This window comes from Eumetopias jubatus, unplaced genomic scaffold (assembly GCF_037043125.1).
Source record: "Eumetopias jubatus isolate StellerSeaLion01/CBP00866 unplaced genomic scaffold, mEumJub1_p1.0 scaffold_2, whole genome shotgun sequence".
NCBI classification, from domain to species: Eukaryota; Metazoa; Chordata; class Mammalia; order Carnivora; family Otariidae; genus Eumetopias; species Eumetopias jubatus.
Genome location: NW_028274808.1, coordinates 8,362,483 through 8,381,368, shown reverse-complemented (window position 1 = coordinate 8,381,368; position 18,886 = coordinate 8,362,483). Strand labels below are relative to the sequence as shown.

The following is an 18,886-nucleotide window of genomic DNA, read 5'->3' as shown; positions in this document are numbered from 1 at the left end:
TTCCAAGAACTAAAGCTTCCACCCTTGCTCATCATTTCCTTGTTCACCTCTCTAAAATCCCACGTCTTCTTCCTTTTGAGACATTCTTCTGCAGAAATGAATGTTCTCCCAATTGCAATGGGCAGAAGAAAATCATCTCCTTCATTGGCTGGTGCATTTTGTCTTGCACACCAACTTCCAGCCAGAGTTTTACTTCTTGATTTTTTTTTTTTTCTGGTCCTTTTTATTTCACATGGTTAAAATGAAGGTAAATTTTTCCATACTTTTCATGGTCATTAATAAGTCAATCTTATCTGATTGAACTAAGAAATTGGTCTTTTTCTGTTTTTACTAGAAAAACACTGGAGCAGACTCACTACTTGCGTCAAGTGAAATAACTACCTAGCTTGTTCTATAATTATATGTAAGGGGAAAAACTATCTCTTTGCTGAGACACTTTAAAGTCCGTAAACTGTTTAGCTCTGTTCCCTCAACTCCCCACATGCCCAACACTTCACAGAAATAATAAAAACCTGCTATAGGCCAAGAATGCTAGAAGTTCCTTTTCCCGCACACATTTATTTCTCACGGCAGTTCTGAAAGAAAGTTATGATCATCCCCATGTTTCTGAGGAGACAATGCAGCCTGGATGGAGGGGCATTCAACTCTGGTGCGGCTGCCAGGGTTTAGATATCGGCCTTACTACTAACTACCCTCATGACCTCGGGCAAGTCGATCCCGGTTTCCTTGTCCCTAAAATGGGAATGACAACAGCACCTCACTCACAGAGCTGTTGTGAGCTCACTCAGCGGGGAGTTTAATCTCTGCGAAGCACACGTACTCACGCCGGGCACATACAACTCAGTCCACATCCGACATGATGTGTGGGCAAGTCACTCTGTTAGGAAAGTATCACTTACCCAAGCTCACATAGCTGGAAAGTGACAGAACCAGAATCCAAACCCAGATATTTCTGACTTCAAAGCTGATCACTCTTTCTGTTACATAGCCCTGCAGAAGCTGAGGTTTTCCGTATAAGATTTTGTGTACATATTTTGACTGCAGAGAAGTGTGGTAGAGTTACCAATAAAAGACTTTTGAAAAGAGAACTATCTGTACTAATACCCCTTAGGATAAATTTTATTGGGGAAAAGGAATGTAAATATGATTTTAAGAAGAAAAAAGAATGATAAAGTTTTTAACATTAAGGAAAGATTTGTTCATTAGATAAATGGTTGTGACTATCAATCATTATGGTATTTCTATTCCATTTGATATATTTAGATACATTTCTTAAAGTAATACAACAGCTTGTACTTTAAGACGTTAATATTTATAATGTGCCAAAAATTACATCTTTTCTACTATTTTAACAAGATGAAAACTTTTAGATGTCTAATAATATTCGTGATTCTTGTTTTTCCCCCACAAATTTTCTATATGCTATGCAAGCAAAAATGTTTGAGGATCTCTTTCCTAAAGAAACACAGACATATCCACCAGGCTACCTATGTAAGAATACTCACAGAAACTGTCCATTAATAGGAGAACAGATGAAGAAATTTTGCAGACTGTGGACTGTTATGCATTACTATATTACAATTATTACGACACAACGAAAATGCATAAACTGCAGCTTCCCACAAAAATATTAATCAATCTCTCAAATTTACTAAGCCAAAGCAGCAAGACACAAAAAATTCCAATGGTAAGATTCACTTATGTTCATAACCAAGCCAAACTAAATTATATTGCTTAGGGATGTGTGATAAATTATGTCATTACTGCCAAGAATCCCCTTCCCTTTCCCCACAAGAGGATTACGAAATGCAGGAGACTTGCACTATTTCCTTATTGAATTTACATTTCCACCTTTCTGAGTTTGGGTCAAAGGCTTTGCCATGTGACATGCTTGAGCCAATTAAATGAGTAGACATGAAGCTTGTCACATTCAACCAGAGGCTCCAAGAGGCACCGAGAATTTCTTGCTGTTCTCCTGCTCTTCACTATTTCAAAGGGAATGGTCCTTCTCAATTTGGATTCTGGAATGAAGACATGAGGAGCATATCCTAAGCCAAACCATAAACCCTCATCAATACAAGAAATACATGTTTGTTTTTGTAAGCCACTGAGATGTTGCTATTGTTCCTAGTGACAGCAAAACTAGTATGATGCAATGCAGGTGGTAAAACTTTCAAGAGGACACAAAAGTGAAGGCAGTGGGAAGGGAGGAAGTCATGATCCAGAAGGAGGTAGGGGAGGAAGGCTTGGGGTAGTGGTTACGGAGGTGCGTGCTGTGTAATTATCCAGTGAACTACGTACAAATACTTCGTGCACTTTTCCGTGTTCCTTTTCTCCAACTAAAAACGGAAGGCAGGCAAAAGACAGAAACTTATAATTTGATTGTCCTTTGCCTCATTTCAAATGTAAATTACTCCCAATCCCTATTCTATTTAACATTACTTAGTATTAAGCATTATCAAGTGATATTATTGAGATACTTGTCTAATCAAATATAACTAAAAGTTACTCATCACGCTCATTTTCTTGCTTTTCATTAATTCATTCAATAAATATGTATTAAATGTCCCCTGTGTAGAGATATGGATAAAACAACATAAACATAGCTCTCCCGGTCATGAAACTGATGTATACCTACATTTGTGTGTATCAGGGAGCCGATGGGATTATGTATGAGAAAGATAAAGGGATTGGGGAGGATCTGAGGACATCATCCAGGGAGAGGAATAAAGATGTGTGTTGATCATGCAACAGGAACCTGCTTGGCAGGTTGGAGGATCTGCACGGTGGTCAGTGGTGGTTGAGCTGTGTACACACGTGTTCCAGGCTGGTGTGCTTTCAGTCAAGCAAATTCTGCTTCTGCTCCTTATATGAAAGCTACAGCGTCCCAGCAGCTTTGAGGCTCTCAACTGTTTCTAATTACCTGTACTCAATAGTCTGACTCCCAGGTATCTCTTCCAAGTCCAAATGGCAGGGACAACACCAGATAAAAGTTGGGCAAGAGCTTTGAGCAGCATTCACTGGGAGATCTTCTGCATATCTGAACTGCACTGAGTGATACAAATAGCAGCAACCGGGCGGGGGGGGCGGGGAAGAAAGGAAATCAATATAAACTGGGTACCACCCCTTCACTGAAACTCAAAAAATAAAAACTACTCTAAGCAGGAAATACTAGGTAGTAAGATTAGGTTTGTCAGGTAACTCTACATGCCTGCTAAGTTGCTTTAAAACCTAACTCTTAAAACCTAATACGCTCACCTTCAGAAAATCCCGAATGACTAGACACTACAGATTAGACAGACTCAAAAAATATATAAAATGTTCAAAAGAATCAATGGGTCAAGCAGGGTGCTGGTCAGGTGACGCTGGGGAGCATAAGCAAAATGTGACAGATGACTAGCTGTGCAAGAAAGATTTATGCTCCTCGCCCCATCTCATAGTTGTTTCTGAGAAGTGACCGCCCAAGAGAACATCATCCTTCCCCGATGCCCCTTGCACGTCTGAATGGTCCTGCAATTAGTTCTCACCCCTGGAATCTACGACTCGCTGGTTATGTGACACTTCTGGGCCAAGCTAATTAAGCAGGTAGGATTTCTCCACTTTTCCCAACCCTCATCAGCCAGGATGAAGGGCTGTGAGCCCCGGGGATGGCCATCCTAGCATGAGATGCACCTGGGTCCTTCAGTCACACCACGTGGAAAGCTGCCTGAACACCATCCGGGCTCCTTGCAAGAGCAAGAAATGAACTCTTACTTTCTTGAGCTACTCAGACTTTGATGTTCATCTATTACAACAGTGTCATTTTAATTGAGTGCTTGAGCTCTCAAATGCTGAGAGCAACAATCAGGTAGCAATCAGCCTCTCCCAACAGAAGAGCATTTGTAAACTTTTAATAGGTGAACAGGACTCCCACTCAGTATCATAGTCTCTGCTTGTCTATACAGAAAAGTACAATAGGGAGTCTTTTTTTTAAGATTTTATGGATCTAGAGTGTGCACGCAGTCTTTTTTTTAAGTTTATTTATTTATTTGATGGCGAGAGAGCACGCGCACACAGAGGGGGTAGTGGGAGACAGAGAAGCAGGCTTCCCCTTGGAGCAGGGAGCCCGATGTGGGGCTCAATCCCAGGACCCTGGGATCACGACCTGAGCCGAAGGCAGACGCTTAACGACTGAGCCACCCAGGCGCCCCCACAGTTGGGGGGGGGGGTCTTAAAAGCAGCAGCGGAGGCTGCCCCAATGGGACAAGCCCTAAGCTTCTCAAACTCACACAACCTGGGGACCTCTTCTAATGGGATCTAGTTCCCTCTAAGCCCCAATGACCTTGTTTCGAACCCCTTGGAGCATGTGAGAATCCTCCTCCTCCAGACTCACAGCCATCAGACTCCTTCAGGCCCTTTGTACTCACCTCCTTTCCCAGGTAGGTTATAGCCCTTCCGAGCCTACAAGGGAGTGGGGCCAAGAGCGCGGACGTGGTGGCCTTTAGAAGGAGCAGAGACTTTTTTGTCTCAGGTGTCCAGTGCCGATCAGGACCTTTACTTTTCTCCTCCCAGATGCCGGTTTCCAACTATACTCAACAGATGCACCAGTGGGATGTGTATCAACTACACACATCCCGAAAGGGAAAGGCCTCTTTGCGATCCTCAAGTGGGAAGGAAAGGCCCAGCTGAGAAGCTACTTTAAGCCTGAGGTCTCTTCAGATAGAGCAGGGCACACCTATTAAAGTAAGTTTTCCTTCTGTAGGGATAACTCATTAGTCAGGCAACGGTTTACTGCGCCCCGAATCCTTGCTTTAACCTACCACCTGGACAGTAGGAAGATAAAGAGAGTACAAGGGCAAATGTCTAAAGATCGAAGTTCTGACACAGGGTTGCCCAGGTTTGGAGGAAGAAAAAGCAAACAGATGATCTCTTTTATCATCCCAGATAACATACACTTAGGTTAAAAAAAAAAAGACCCTCTCAACTCAGCTGATTCCGTACCCTTGAAGGAGTATTTCTACTGTTTCGGTTGTCTTGAGTTCCCCTGGTAAACGTTCTAGATCTTTTTAGAAACTCCTATCTCTTCTGATACAAAAAGGAATAATGAAATTTCCCCAACTCCGTAGGTTCAGTGCAGCCCCTCCGGCCAATTGTGAGAACCTCAGCCAAGCCAGCCCACCTGCCCACACTGGTAGACTCAGCAAACTGCACTTTCGGATGGACGCAGCTGTTATTTCTGACCCATCTCTTCATGAGCTACACATGCACCCTGAGGTTGTTAAAAGTGAGGTCTATGTTGTGGTTTTCTTGTAAGCCCTTTGCACATCAATCTCCTCCTCCAGGCACTATCCCTTGGCTCTCTTAGGACCACAGGCTGGGTCTAGAACAGAAGAGCCGCATTTGCCACGACTGAGCAGTCTAAGTGGGCTCCAAAGGAAAGAAGAGTCGGATCTAACATCGCCAGGAGCTCAAGAAAGAAAGAAAATGGCAGGACTCACAAAGGAAGAAGAGTGTCAACTGCAAAGCAACCCCCATGGTTTGGCCACACTATAAAGACAAGGACTTCATTCATCATCAGTATTTATTAGGCGCCTATGACGTGCAGGGCACTGTGCTAGGCGCTGGGCAAGATACAAAGATAAATCCAACAAGACTGCCCTCAAAGAGCTTACAGTCTAGTAGAAGAGCATTCAGTGTCTGGAGAAGATATTTTAGATGGAAAGCACCTCCCCCCCACCCCCACCCCACAAAAAGAAAAAAAAAAAAGGCAAGAAAAGAAGAAGAAAAAAAAGTAAATTTACTAGACTTGGTTTCATCCATTTTCTTTTAGCTCAGCAGCTTCACATAAAAAGCATAAATCTGAAAGTCTTTTAAAATGCATACTTTTACTCGTAAACAAAATGCATTTTCATTAGAAAAAATGCTGTTTATTGCAATTAAGAAAATCCTCAAACATCTCTTCGGTATTTTCATGAATTTTTTTTCTTATGAATCTGTTATTTGTGAAGTAAACAATTTCCCAAATTGCATCAAAACGCGCAAAGACTTTTTGAAACCCATCTCTTTAAACCACTGGCAGTCACAGACGACGCGCACAGGCTCTCTGCTAAAAGGAAAGCTCCTGAAGGGAATAGGTGTTGTTCACTACCAAAGGTCCCAGCTTATGGTAGTTCCCCCCACACCCATTTCATGTCAAATTCAAAATATTATAAAATAGCACCTCCAATAACCTATACCTCCAAGGCCCAAAGCTTTAGATCATCACTAAGCTTTAGATAGAAGAGTGAAAAACAATGTTCATTATAACCTTAAAGCCCACCTCTTAGGGCTATTACGAGGCTGGCTAGACCCCATCAAAGAACTGGAAAACAATTCCAAAAAAGGAAATTCAAAATCACCCACTTCCCTATTACACCCTTAGGAATTTCTGAAGTTTTCTACTATCTGCCTTGAAGCATAAAGAAACCAAGCATCATCCATTGGGGAAATAAAAAATACTGACAGAGCTGCTTGTCTAGGTTAACCTGCTAGAGAAAAGGAGAATGTGAGCACATTTAAGATTAGTTCATTTCTAACCATTAAGTATTTTAGATAAGTATCTTGCAATTGTTCTCCTTTCCCAGTGTCCTGGGAATGTCTGGGCTCAGACATTTCTAATACTTAGGGTTCCGTAAGTCTGAAGCCTTGGGTCTGTGGGGAGACTCTGCAAGACTTCTTGAAAACATTGACACTAAAGGTAGATGATATGCTTATCAAACTGAACGAGAGGCCATCTGTTTTCATGTAGAATTATGGTCAACCAACAAAGCTGTGCGCACCCAAAAATGAGTTCCTGAGACAGAGGTTTCTTATTCCCGTGTTGGAGCATTCATGTCCTGAGCAGTTTTCTGAAGTTGAGTAAAAAAAAAAAAAAAAAAAAACTATTATGTAACCATTGTGCTTGTTGGGCCTTTCTACCGCTCTTCCTCACCCAACTCAGAAAAACAGGTGGGCTTGTCAGGTAAATGTTAACTCAAGTAAATGCCAACATTCATCTCTAGCAAACTGACGGGTCCGCTCACCACCGAGCGCTAAGGAACTATGAGCCAGCTCCCGCACCCCATCACGTGCATGCCTTCCTGACTGCATGTACCCAATTTCTCAGCTTTGACATCTGCAGAGACTGTTTCCATGTGTTATATTTGTACCAAGTTAAATGTTCTGGGTATAAAACCTAACAGAGACAAAGTCAATCAGCACGCAAGGTATGTGTTAGTCTTTCAGTCATCTTCTTGCCCTCCCATTACTAAGGTGCTTTTCTGTTCAATCTCTCTGCTGGACAGATAGCGCAGATTTTATAGACTTGTGTGGTATAGAAGAACCACGATTTAAGTTAGTGAGTGCGACTCTGTAATTTTACAGATAAAGAAACCAAGACCCTGAACAGTTTAATGACAAGCTGGGAGCCAAACCCAGGCTGGTATTCACGATACGGCAGCTTTGACCTTTGACAGAAACACATGCTCTCACATACAATAGCTGTTAAAACCAACGTATTAAATGGTGATGTATTTCCGATGAGGTAAATACAACAACTGTTAGCTTAAACCTATTCTTGGAAAACATTAGCCCTTTTTGGTTACTGCTGATAGTGTAGCTAGAGTGTTTGGTCTTGCTTTTAAGGGTAATTGATTTGTAGTTGCTTCCTTGAGGATGTTTATTTGCTCAGTGTGAAAAAAATCACGTTAAATATGATCAAATATTCAACCATGTATTATTCTGCATTTAATCTCTAAGTCATTTCTACAGACATCTGGATTCTCTTACTTTATTAACATACGTAAAATTAATTTGTGCAGAGAAGGAAATGAGATATTATCTCTACATAAGTTGTTGGCAGCTTGAGGGTATCCAGGGTAACATAAAACAGAATGAAAATTTTAAGTGAATTTTGATTAGTCTGTAATCTGAGCTACAAAAGAAAGGCTAAGCTCAGAGAATCAGTGAAGTTTTAACTCCCTTGCTTGCTGGCTATGCAACCTCAAGGCAATTCCATAAACTGCCAGGTTTCAGTTTCCTCATCTGTGAAGAGCTAACATTTATATTACTTACCTCATTAGATTATCAGGGGTAACACACAGTAAAATATAGGGAGTGCTTGTAAGTGGAAAAGCGCACCAAGTAAGATTACCACCCAATAATTATTAAAATGTGGACCTACAGAAAATTTTAAATAATTACCACTCAGTGGTACTAGGCATGCTCACGAGAACCAACATTAACTCAGAAGGTAAACCATGCAAACATCTTCAACTTTCAATGGCAATGCTAAAAATTCACACAAAGATATAATACAAAGGAACATTTTTAGAGAAAGCACTGAGACACACATATTTGGTTGACTTAATAGACTTTAAAATGAGTTAAAATGATTTATAGCATATAAAGAGGTATTTAGTCTTTAAGTGGAGAAAGTTGCTAGTCACCTCTAAGAAAAACAAGCATAATGGGGCATTCCCAAGACAAATGGAATAAAATTTCACCACTTTTGGCTATTTTTGTAAACCAGGTGTCTTACAAATAACCATTTTAATTTTTCCAGTAATGAGAGATACCCAAAAAGAGAACGTCCACTTCTGAATCACACCCAATGTGAACTTGCATGAATGCAAGGCATAAAATACAGTTCTTGTAACTCCACAGGCACCTAAAAGTTTTAACTACTCTTCATGCTCACTGTATATTCCATAAGGAATCATGGACATATAGGGAATACCTCATAAATTTTTTATAAATCTTTATTATGTAGTTGTCTTATTTTTATAATACTCCACTCTGGCGGCCTTTTTTGTGTGTGTTTTGCTTGTAAAATTAAGTAGCATATTAACCTTTCCCTTCAAATATGCCTTTGATGTTAGTTCTTATACCACCCCCCCAAAAAAGAAAAGTACCAACCAAATGAAGATGCAAGGGAAGAGAAAAACGAGATATGATTCATTAAGTATAAAAATATGTTGTTTCAAATTCAGAATAATTTAATAACTCTTCGTTATTTCATATGTATCTGGAAATGGGACAGATACGTGACCTGATCCTGTCACAAGAGGTAGAATTCCAGCATTTGGTACAACGTTCCAAGATAGGGTTAAAGTGACATTCCTGTTCCCCCTATAAAAAGACAGAATAAACATGTTTATTAGATGTCAGCAGAAAACATTTTTAGTTCAATAAAAACATTTTAACTCAAGCACCAGGGTTCAAATACTTCATAACCAGCTATTTGTAACCGGAATTCTAATCTACCAACAGAAGTCCTCTCAAGTCTTTTGTCATCAGGCATCCCATAATGACCTATCTAAACTCACTCACAGTGACAGTTATTAGAGCTATGGGCCAAAAAGTTTAAATGAGTAAAAGAGAGAGAGAGAGAATACAGAAAGAGATCTGAGCTAGCTATCAGAAGGCACTGACTGGAAATCGAATTCTCTCATTATCTAGACCATGAACAAATCCTCTCTCATGGCCGCCCGTCTTTCATCTGCAAAACCGGAGGTTTGGTTACAACAGCTCTCCCCTAAGTTCCCTTCCAGTGTTTACTCACAGAGCTTAGGAGTTACAGTGACCCAAAACCTCAGTTATTCTAAGTCCTTTGCTGCGCATGAAAGGAAACAGGGATTCGGAGAAGTTACGCACAGCTGGAATCCTCAGCATCAACTCCTACGCAGCCGCGCTCTTTACTCCCGAACGGCCCCCCGACTGCTCCTCCTCCCGTTCCAGAACGAGCCCCTTGCCAAGGGCAGTGCTCCCTCCAGGCGGGCAAGCCCAGGCCCCCTGTGTATGTCACAGTGGAAGCAGCTAAGGGCCATTTCACTTGCGAGAGAACGGAGCGCTTATCTTAGACCCGTGTCTCCGGCAGTGTTTCTACCCAATCCTTCCGGTTCAGTATTTCTTTCTCTCTCAACTCACCCCTTTTTACCCTCTAATCACTTTCTTTAAAACAAAAACTACAAAGAATGACAACGAATTGCTCACTTGAGGCCATTTCCATCGTCGAAGAAAAAATATTTTGTTTTCATATCTCTCAACAGCAGCTTTGGATTATCACCTCGCAGAACAATCTTGTCCCAGAGGACAACTTGGTTCAGAGCCTACATTAAAATGAAAATTAATTAGGTAACTCATCAGAAATTGTATCTTTGTCACTTAAATTAAAAGCAGTGCTAGGCAAATAATTTAATTTACATTAATGAATATAAATTTTGAGGGAACTGCTAAAATACAAGCATACAAAATAGTAACAAGTGGACAGAAACAAGAAGCTGAACTTTTCTGGGACAAAAGGTTATTTCCCTAAAGGAAATCATTGCTTTTGCTAAAGCAACTGTATTACTTAGGGCCCTCAAAGCTTACTACAAGGTTTTAGACCCATGTGCACTCCAGAGTGAGGCCCTTGGAGAAACAGAAGGGATTACAATCCCTGTAAAAGGGATTAAATTCCCTGTAAAACTTCTGAGACCCTTCTGCATAGTGTCAGAGAAACCAAGACAACCGTTCCTGTTCCATCACGCTGTTGATACAGGTCTCCGCTGCCAGATGAGGTCATGAATATTTATGTATCTCCAAGGTCTGTAAATTATCAAGGAATCACTAAAGACATGAAGCCTTCTAAATATTTTTCCTTTACATTACATTGCATCATTGTTTTATTATGGAACATTCTAGAAGTCAATTCTTTTAATCCGCTATTTTGACATATCAAAAACAAGTTCTGTTTGGAAAATGAGGGGCATAAAATGGAGAGAAAATACATTTGTGACCACTATTAATCCTAATAAATCTGTTCTTATTAAGCTATCATCCATTATTACTAGCCTGGGAGGCCAGTTGCTCAGCGTGTGGTGACTACATTTGCTGAAAAGAAACGTGGACGTTATTTCTAAGAAGGTTCAAATCTTCACCATAAAGCCTCTTTCTAACATTCAACAGAAACATTAAGACAGAAGAACATAGAATCTAAGATATGCCAAAGTGAAATGACTTTTTATGTACATTTATTCATTCACCAAAGCAATGATCTGTCAAGTTCCAAGCTGTATGAACTTACTAGTCACACTGGGGTAAACCAGAATTATGAACAAACCTTAGGTATACCTGTTGCCAAGAGGGCGACGTATTAATTTGGATAATTTGCTGAGACTTGTAGAATGGTAGGTGCGTATACAGTCGTTATTCTCACCTTCAGAATAGCTTTTTCTCTATGTTCTTTCTAACATTTTGTTGATTCTCAAGGGCAGGGATCAAAACTTACTCAACCCAATAATCCTAGAGCCTAACAAAATATTTGGCATAAAAGACATGCTCAAAATAAATGTTAAAATGAATTGAAGTACTAAAACTTCCAGTTAACTAATCAAGCCCATCAACAGATAAAGTTGATTAATTTTTCACCCCTTGAAAGTGAATACAATTCCAATAAAATACAGAAGTGGACTCATCTCTATGTACAAGCTACCTCGAGACCATGCTGATACAAACATGAGGGTGACTTAGGTAAAAACAACACAGAAGCACATTTTAATTCCATGGATTTCACCTTCCTATTTTAATTCATTTATCACACTCATTTACTTAACACTTTCAGGGGATTTCTGTTTTGGCGACATTCTACATAAATATCTCAATCCTTACTCTCATCTGCAAAAAAAGCTCTCAATCAGACTGGACCAATAAATTTCAATGACAAATTAATAATTTTAAGTGTTTTAATCTAATAGTTTAGTAGCTTTTAATTACAAAATTTCTGATAAACTCTAGTTTATGAATAAAAAGACTACTTTTAAGTCCTGAAATTGGTGAATCCCATACAACTCCAAAGCAAAGGAAAGTATTTCTCAACAGATGGAGATGTTAACTGTAGATAGATGGCTTAGTAAGACTATCAAAACAGCTCACATCAAAAGAAAAACAGAAATATTTAGGCGGATTTTAAAATAATCTGACAGGATTCAAAAATTTGTTATCTTTCCAGTTTTTGATTACATATATGGGTAATGAGAGTTGTAAACACAGGTCACAGACTTTGCTGATCCAAATACCTTGCCATCTTTTCTCCAATCAAAGCTGTGGAAAGACTACTTTAGCTTAAAGAATCCTACTCCCGTGCAGCAGCTCCACATCCCCATTTCTTAGTAGACTCGTAATTCAACAACCGCCTTTCCGATCTTATCACTGGAAATGGTCTCCAAAGATTTCTGAGCACAAACCCCAAAATACACACTTTTATTTACAAATTATGTGCGCAGTACACATTACTATTGTCATTAGATGATATATCATCACTGACAGTGAACGTAAATTTGCATTTCAAATAACACTCTTGACCAATGTTGCATTTTCTCACCCAACTTTTTCTTAGATCTTTCTTTCTCTAATCCATTACTGTGGCTGAGTAGCTGTGGAGGAACACACATCGGCTCTGCTGCCCTCCTGCTGCTTACACGTGGTCGAACCATTCACATTATTTTCAATGTGTCATTTCTTTGCAGGAATCTTTTTAAGCCGTTTTTTCCATTTTGTGAGGATTCGTTTATTTAAAACTAGGTAACATCACCCACTGAACTGGATTACCCTGCACAACTTTCCAAAATGCTGAACTTGAATGAATAAATGCATGCAAAATGGTCAACTCTGTGCCATGCAGAATTCCTCCTCTTACCCCAGAGGATCTGCACCTTGTCCGAGACATGCGACCGTCTGACTATGGGACTGAGCATATTAATGTCAGTCCATATTGCAAGTATTCATAAAGTTTAACTTCTTTCCCTTTTATTTTAAACACCGAAATATATAGCTAGCCCTCTCGTTTTCAGTACAGCATGTCAGGAGCTTACAAGCTGCCACTCCATCTTAACGTCAAGTAAAAAGCTAACAAACTGAAAAACTGGCAACCCTTACTAACTCTGTAAGAGAAGAAATAGTAACTCTTAATGATTTTCCTTATATACCTACGGATTACCCTGCATGCACCCCATTCTGGGGACCACAATACTAGAGGGCTACAGAAACAAACAAAAAAAAAAGAGGCTACCAATCAAAGGAGATGTTTTCTTAGTAGTCACCTCTCCAGAGGCTGGTGATTTTTCCCAAACAACTCACATCAGCTATTTTGAATATTTAAGATTTATACCCTTTCATGAAGAATGAGATTTTAAAGGTCTATTAAAATCTATCTACCTATATATACTTACATTATTTTTTGTTGAATATTCTGCCGATAAATAAAGAAACAACTGCTTAACATTCCAATCAAATATATTCTCTAGATGTAAACAAATTAAGGAATATATAAATCATAAAGCAGCATACAACTTTTAAACCAATCTTATTCTTAATTATCCACAATACTAATACTAAAATAGAAAAAAAAAAGAGGTGGCCCAGAAACATACTGAGACACTAATTTAATAAAAATGTATAAAAGACAAGTATGTTATAAAATCCAGCTCATTTCAAAATAAAAAACATCAGTGAGATTCTTAGCACCATTCCCTGCGTCACTAACCATGATTTAATAAGAAAATAACAGAGCAATACAAAATTTAGCTTTCTGTAACATTAACTAGGTCTAAAAGAAAGAGGATTTAATCTTTCAAGCACATTCAGTTCCATGAAGTTCTAAAGTATAACCAATCATCACAATTTACATTTACTGATAGGCAAACATGAACCAGCTCATGTAATTAAATCAAGCATAATAAATTGTTCACATTGCTTTTGGACACATGCCAGGAGAGATCAAAATGTCTCAGTCCACGAAGTGCTTTGGTTAAGAATATGCAGCTGAACATCAATCTGATTTCATCAGCTTACCAGAGGTAAAAAAAAAAAAAAATTCACAAGGATTAATTACAAGACCTATGCCACTGCAAAATGAACTGAGTTAGTGTTTGGATTTTATTAAGTATTACATGTAAATGGCTAAGTCATTTTATTACACGCATTTACACATACTGATAGCAACATGGTCATTATATTCTGCTTTTAGAGATGTGTATCTACCAAGAATCACTGTTGTAGAATTGAGAAGTCTATGAGAGCTCTTTATAAAAACAGGCCCAATTTCAAGTTGTAGCTGCAGCATTACAAAAATCCAACTAAACTATAAATGATGACATTGAGAAATATACAGTAGTTGAGACGTCAGGAAATTTCACTATAATTCTCCAGATAACGTTACTACTTCCATAAGAGATCCAAACTCCCTCCTACTAGATTGTTTTAAAACGACACAAAGACTTAAAAGCAGACATATACCAAGTTTCCCACAGGACTCTTCTGACAGTTGCACTCTATTTCCTAAAAAAGTGCCTAGAGAACTGATTTCTATTCTACTTCTAAACCCAACACTTTATTTCTAAAAAAAATCAAGTTAAAGTAATTCCATGGCTGTAAAGAGCCATTTCAGGTAAACTCCCCAGGTTCGTCATCTGCTTCAACTGTTCTCATAGCTGCTTTCCAGAAGTTCGGACAGTGCAATCACCATCGCCAATCTTAATCCTGAGGTCTTAAAAAGGCAGGTGTGATCAGACTAGACATGGTAGGGAACAACGCTGCCAAGACATTAATCTAAGACCCTAAAAGAAGATTAAATTGGCCAAAATGGACAGAGTTATCAAACGCTGGAAACTCAAGATAAAGAGAAAATATTAAATCATCCCCATTTTAAAGCAACTCTTTTAAATATTAAGATTTCTCTGACTCTTATTATAAAAGTACTTATAAAAAAAACTATGATGGCAAAATTCTAGTACGGTTCACCCAATAATCATTCTGATAGTGACCTCCTAAACCTTAACAGATGCCAATTCACTTTTTTAACATATGTTTCTCTCTGCTGTCATAAAATATGGATGTATTACTTGGGATTGTACATGAAATATTCGATCTAGGAAGACTGAGCACTGGTGACATTTTTCCTTCTATAATCCAAATGACCCGACTTTATTTTTTCTTCCTGAAATATAGATTCAAACTCTCTTAAAGCTTTCAATCTATTTAACGTTTCTGTGAAAAATTTAAAGTCGGTTCACAAAATAATAACTGAAAAATCCATAAATAAATTTTCTCAAGGTGTGAATGAGGAGGCATTAGACTATTTTACCCGTGAAAACATAGGTATAGAAACTTCTAAAGTTTGGTTGATTCAGGGGACAATCAGACTCACTGCCCCTGCCCAAAATCACTAAACAACATGTATATCATTATACCACCACAGAAAAAGCAATAAAATATATTCTTAAAGGATATCTGCAGTTATATCAAATGTAATGAATCCCAGATCACTTCTTTCTCTAGGTCCAGTGAAGTCTTCTACATTTTTTCTAAAAATAAAGATAAAAGTTTTACCATCCTTCAAACATAACAGCACACACAATTCACATAATTCCTTAAAGTGAAAGAAAGGATGTAGTTGGAGGCACAGGTGGAAAGGCAATCCCACAAAGAAACAAGGAAAAATCAGAGAAACTTGTAAGTGTGAAAAGAGGATAAACATTTTAATCCAATATAAAATTAGGTCTGTAGCTCTACGCATATACCTTAAAAGAGAATCCCCAGCAAAATGGGGAGACAGGGGGCGGGGAGTGTGAAAACTGCTCAAAGGGAGCGTAAGCACTTGCTGAAAGCCATTTGGTAGCAGGGGCAGAAGGTCACGGACGACTACTGGTGGTGTGGGAAAACGAAGCTAAGATGATGAGCCCTGCTACTTATTGAGTGCTTACTGTGTGTCTGCGTCAGGTCCAACAATGTATTTTTCATAATTATCTCAAATAATCCTCACAACAAGCCTACGAGTTGGGCATTATTTCCATTCGAGACAAAAGGAAATTAAGGCCCAGGACGGTAAGAAACTTGCTCAAGACTGACAACAGCTACCAGTGCCTGTGTCTCTTTGGATTTAAAAACCGGTATCTAGCAAGCAGCAATAGAGGGAGGAAAAAAAAAAAAAAGGCGGGGGGGGGGCACTTGGAAGTAGCTCTTCACAATGGAGGTGGCTATTCGATGAATGGCTTGTCGGCGACTCCGACAAAGAAATCAAGAAAACTAACGCTGAAGGACGAAAGTGAACTTGATGCAAGATGGAATACAGAAGATGTAAGAACCGGGGTGAAAAAGCTACGTATCAAAAAAAAAAAGTGCTAGCGAACAAAAATTATCAAGGGAAAAATAGAACAGGCATTAACGACATGACAACGTCATTCTGAAATCCCATTTCGGGCATTTTCGCAGATTTCTTCAAGCGGCTGACTCTTAAAAAAAAATACCCAAAGCGCCGTAGCAGAGCGCTAGGATGTTGCACGCTCTCAGCGCCTCCTAACCTCTCTCGCCAACTTCAAAGCGGCTGCGAGTACGAGCCGCCCAGGAAGGAGGCAGGACAAGAGCTGGAGCGGGCACGTCCGACGGGGCCAAGTCCGGGTGTCCACGGCACAGCCGAGCCGCGGCGGCCGGCCCGGCGGCCCGGGGGCCCGGAGCCCGGGAGCCCGGGCGGGCGGCGGACCCGCGCGCGGGCGGCGGCGGCGCCGCTCTGCTGTTGTGTTGCTCCCTCATTGGCCAGGCGTGGGCGGGGGGAAGTGAGGAACAGGAAGGAAGCGGAGGCACTGGCCTGAGTAACACTCAAAATTAAAATTTAAGAGCAAGCCCGGGAATTTGCGGTGCAGGGGTGGGAGCTCGAGGGGAAGCCGAGAAGCCCGCGACGTCCACTGGGGCGTCCGCCCTCGGGGGGCGACGGCCGCCCAGGAGCGGGGGCCGCCGGGGCGGCGCGGACGCCCTGCCCGCGCGGCCCCCGGCGCACCGGCCCGGCCTCGGCGCCCACCCCGGCCCGGTCCAGGCGTCCGCCCCGCCGGCCGGGCCTCGGCCACACTCACAGCATGATCCGCGAGACGTGCAGCCGCACCGGGACGCTCCTGTCTTTGAAGGCGGTGGTGATGAAGCAGCCGAAGGTGAGCGCCGCCATCACGCTCAGCGAGAAGGCGAACAGCGAGTTCGCCCGCGACAGCACCGTGTTCATCGCGACCGTCTCCCCCGAGCCCCGTTCCGCACGCACACCGGGGACCCCGTTCCGGCCGCGGACCGGCTCCCTGCGATCGGCGCCGCCTGCGCCGCGCGCGTTCCGGGAGCGCGTGCCGCCGCGGCCCCGCCTCCTTTCCGGTCCTCCGACGCGGGCGAGCGCGCGCGCGCACCCGCCTCCCGGGACACACCCACCCTCGCGGCCTATCGTCGCCACCAGTCAGCGACGAGCAAGGAGGGGCGTGGTTTCTCCACGGAAGACCCGCCCCCTGCCCTCGCTTCCTCTCCTCCCGGCCCCTTGGCTCGCCTACCCACCTTTCTTGGTCCTTCGGCCTGGGTGGTCAGCCCGGAGGCTTGTTGAGCGCTACTATTTTATTAATTTGCACTGAAACCCAGCAGCAAAGCAAGGAGGTTTGGAACGTATTCTGAGGCGTCGCGTTTGGAAGCAGCTCTTCACAAAACTCTTCCCCTTTGTCAAATCTGGTCAAAGTTAGAACAGTTTTTTGGAGGGTGTGGGACGGGAGACAGGGAGAAAGAGAGGCCATCCCAGCTCCCCAAAAGCAGTTTGCCTTTACTTTCCACGTCCATCCTTAGCCCAGTTCCTAGTAGTGCTTTGCCTTCCAACTGCAGACTAAACTTCCTTTAAAATTGGTGCTACCAATTTTAAATATTTGCATTTAATGGGGTATTTCCAATAACTAAAAGAATGGCTTCACTGGGCTTTTAGGATCAAAGGAGATAATTAACGTGGAATTGCTCTACAGCACCCTAGAAAATTTTTTAATTAGCAAGGCATTTGCGCTCTGGTTCTCCGTTCCCAGGCCCTCCTGTCTCAGATTTGCTTTTTGAATCTGGTCGTTCAGACCACTGTCTTTGGTCCTGTGTGCACTTGACTATTTGCCTGCATGACGAGTTAGCTCATTTGATGACTGCTGCTTACTCCTCATGACATGCCAGACTAGTTTATTGAGCATCCTTGAGGGGATATCAGAAATTATACCAGAGACCATTGGTTCCTGAGGATCTATACCGCACCCTCCCAAGGCAAATGAAGATCAAGGGGCCCTTCCGTGTTCCACAGACAATCAAAGACACCCAAATTTGCTGGGATTCTTTGAATAATTTAGGCAGTTAATGTCCAACTTCGCTGCCCACATCACCTCGATGCTAGGCTTCCAGGAAAGTGAGAGGCTGCCAGTGAAGCTTTTGGCATTTTCCTAGTTTGAAGAACCTAATCACCTTGCTCTTTCTGGCCTCCTCCAATTCACTCAGGAATGCCCTGTTGAAACTGTATCTCGTACATGCCATGGTAAACATCTAGTCACTGGAGAACCCCCATACATCCCAGGCATGCTGGTGCCAGTTGAGCAATCAGCCTCAAAGTTGGCTTTGGGGAATTACCCTGTTGCAATATATTCAGACCAATGAAGCCCTAGGATAATTAAGATCTGAAAATTCAGACCATGCCTGGTGGGGTTTATTATCTTCCTTCACTCACTGGAGTAATCCTTATTATAGAAAAGTTTCTAGATACCCATTGGCAAACGGAGCCAGCTACATCTAGAATGGAAATAAAATGGGAAAAGAGTTATGGGAGCTGTGTACAAGAGTTAATATAACAGGTCTGAGACTTCTATCCTTAGAAGTACCTGCTTGCAAGATTCGCCCTTTGGCATCCCGTCGTTGAAGGTGGTGATGAAGCAGCCAAAGGTGAGCTCCACCATCACACTCAGCCAGAAGGCGAACAGCGAGTTTGCCCGAGATAGAGCTGTGTTCATAGCCACCCTCTCCCTGGAGCCCTCGGAAGTTGGCTGGTAAACAGTTCCCTGCACTGATATATAATGTTTCCTAAATGATAAAAGGG

General features: G+C 41.5%; 1 protein-coding gene across 1 annotated transcript; it reads right to left on the bottom strand.

Annotated features, from left to right (window-relative positions):
- Positions 1 to 8,738: 8,738 nt before the first annotated feature.
- SPCS3 (signal peptidase complex subunit 3) lies at positions 8,739 to 17,157 on the bottom strand. The gene is made up of 5 exons (XM_028099824.2): positions 16,881 to 17,157; positions 15,265 to 15,338; positions 13,206 to 13,282; positions 9,991 to 10,106; positions 8,739 to 9,126 (listed from the first exon to the last, which is right to left on the bottom strand). The coding sequence occupies exons 1-5, from the start codon at positions 17,021 to 17,023 to the stop codon at positions 8,994 to 8,996; spliced, it is 543 nt and encodes a 180-aa protein (XP_027955625.1). The 5' UTR covers positions 17,024 to 17,157; the 3' UTR covers positions 8,739 to 8,993.
- Between the last annotated feature and the right edge of the window lie 1,729 nt (positions 17,158 to 18,886).

Coding starts and splice junctions, on each gene's coding strand:
- SPCS3 (XM_028099824.2), bottom strand. CDS start 17,023: ATGAACACGGTGCTGTCGCGGGCGAACTCGCTGTTCGCCTTCTCGCTG. Junction 10,107..13,205: donor AATATTCAACAAAAAATAAT/GTAAGTATATAT, acceptor ATTTTAATGTAG/GCTCTGAACCAAGTTGTCCT. Junction 9,127..9,990: donor GACGATGGAAATGGCCTCAA/GTGAGCAATTCG, acceptor GTCTTTTTATAG/GGGGAACAGGAATGTCACTT.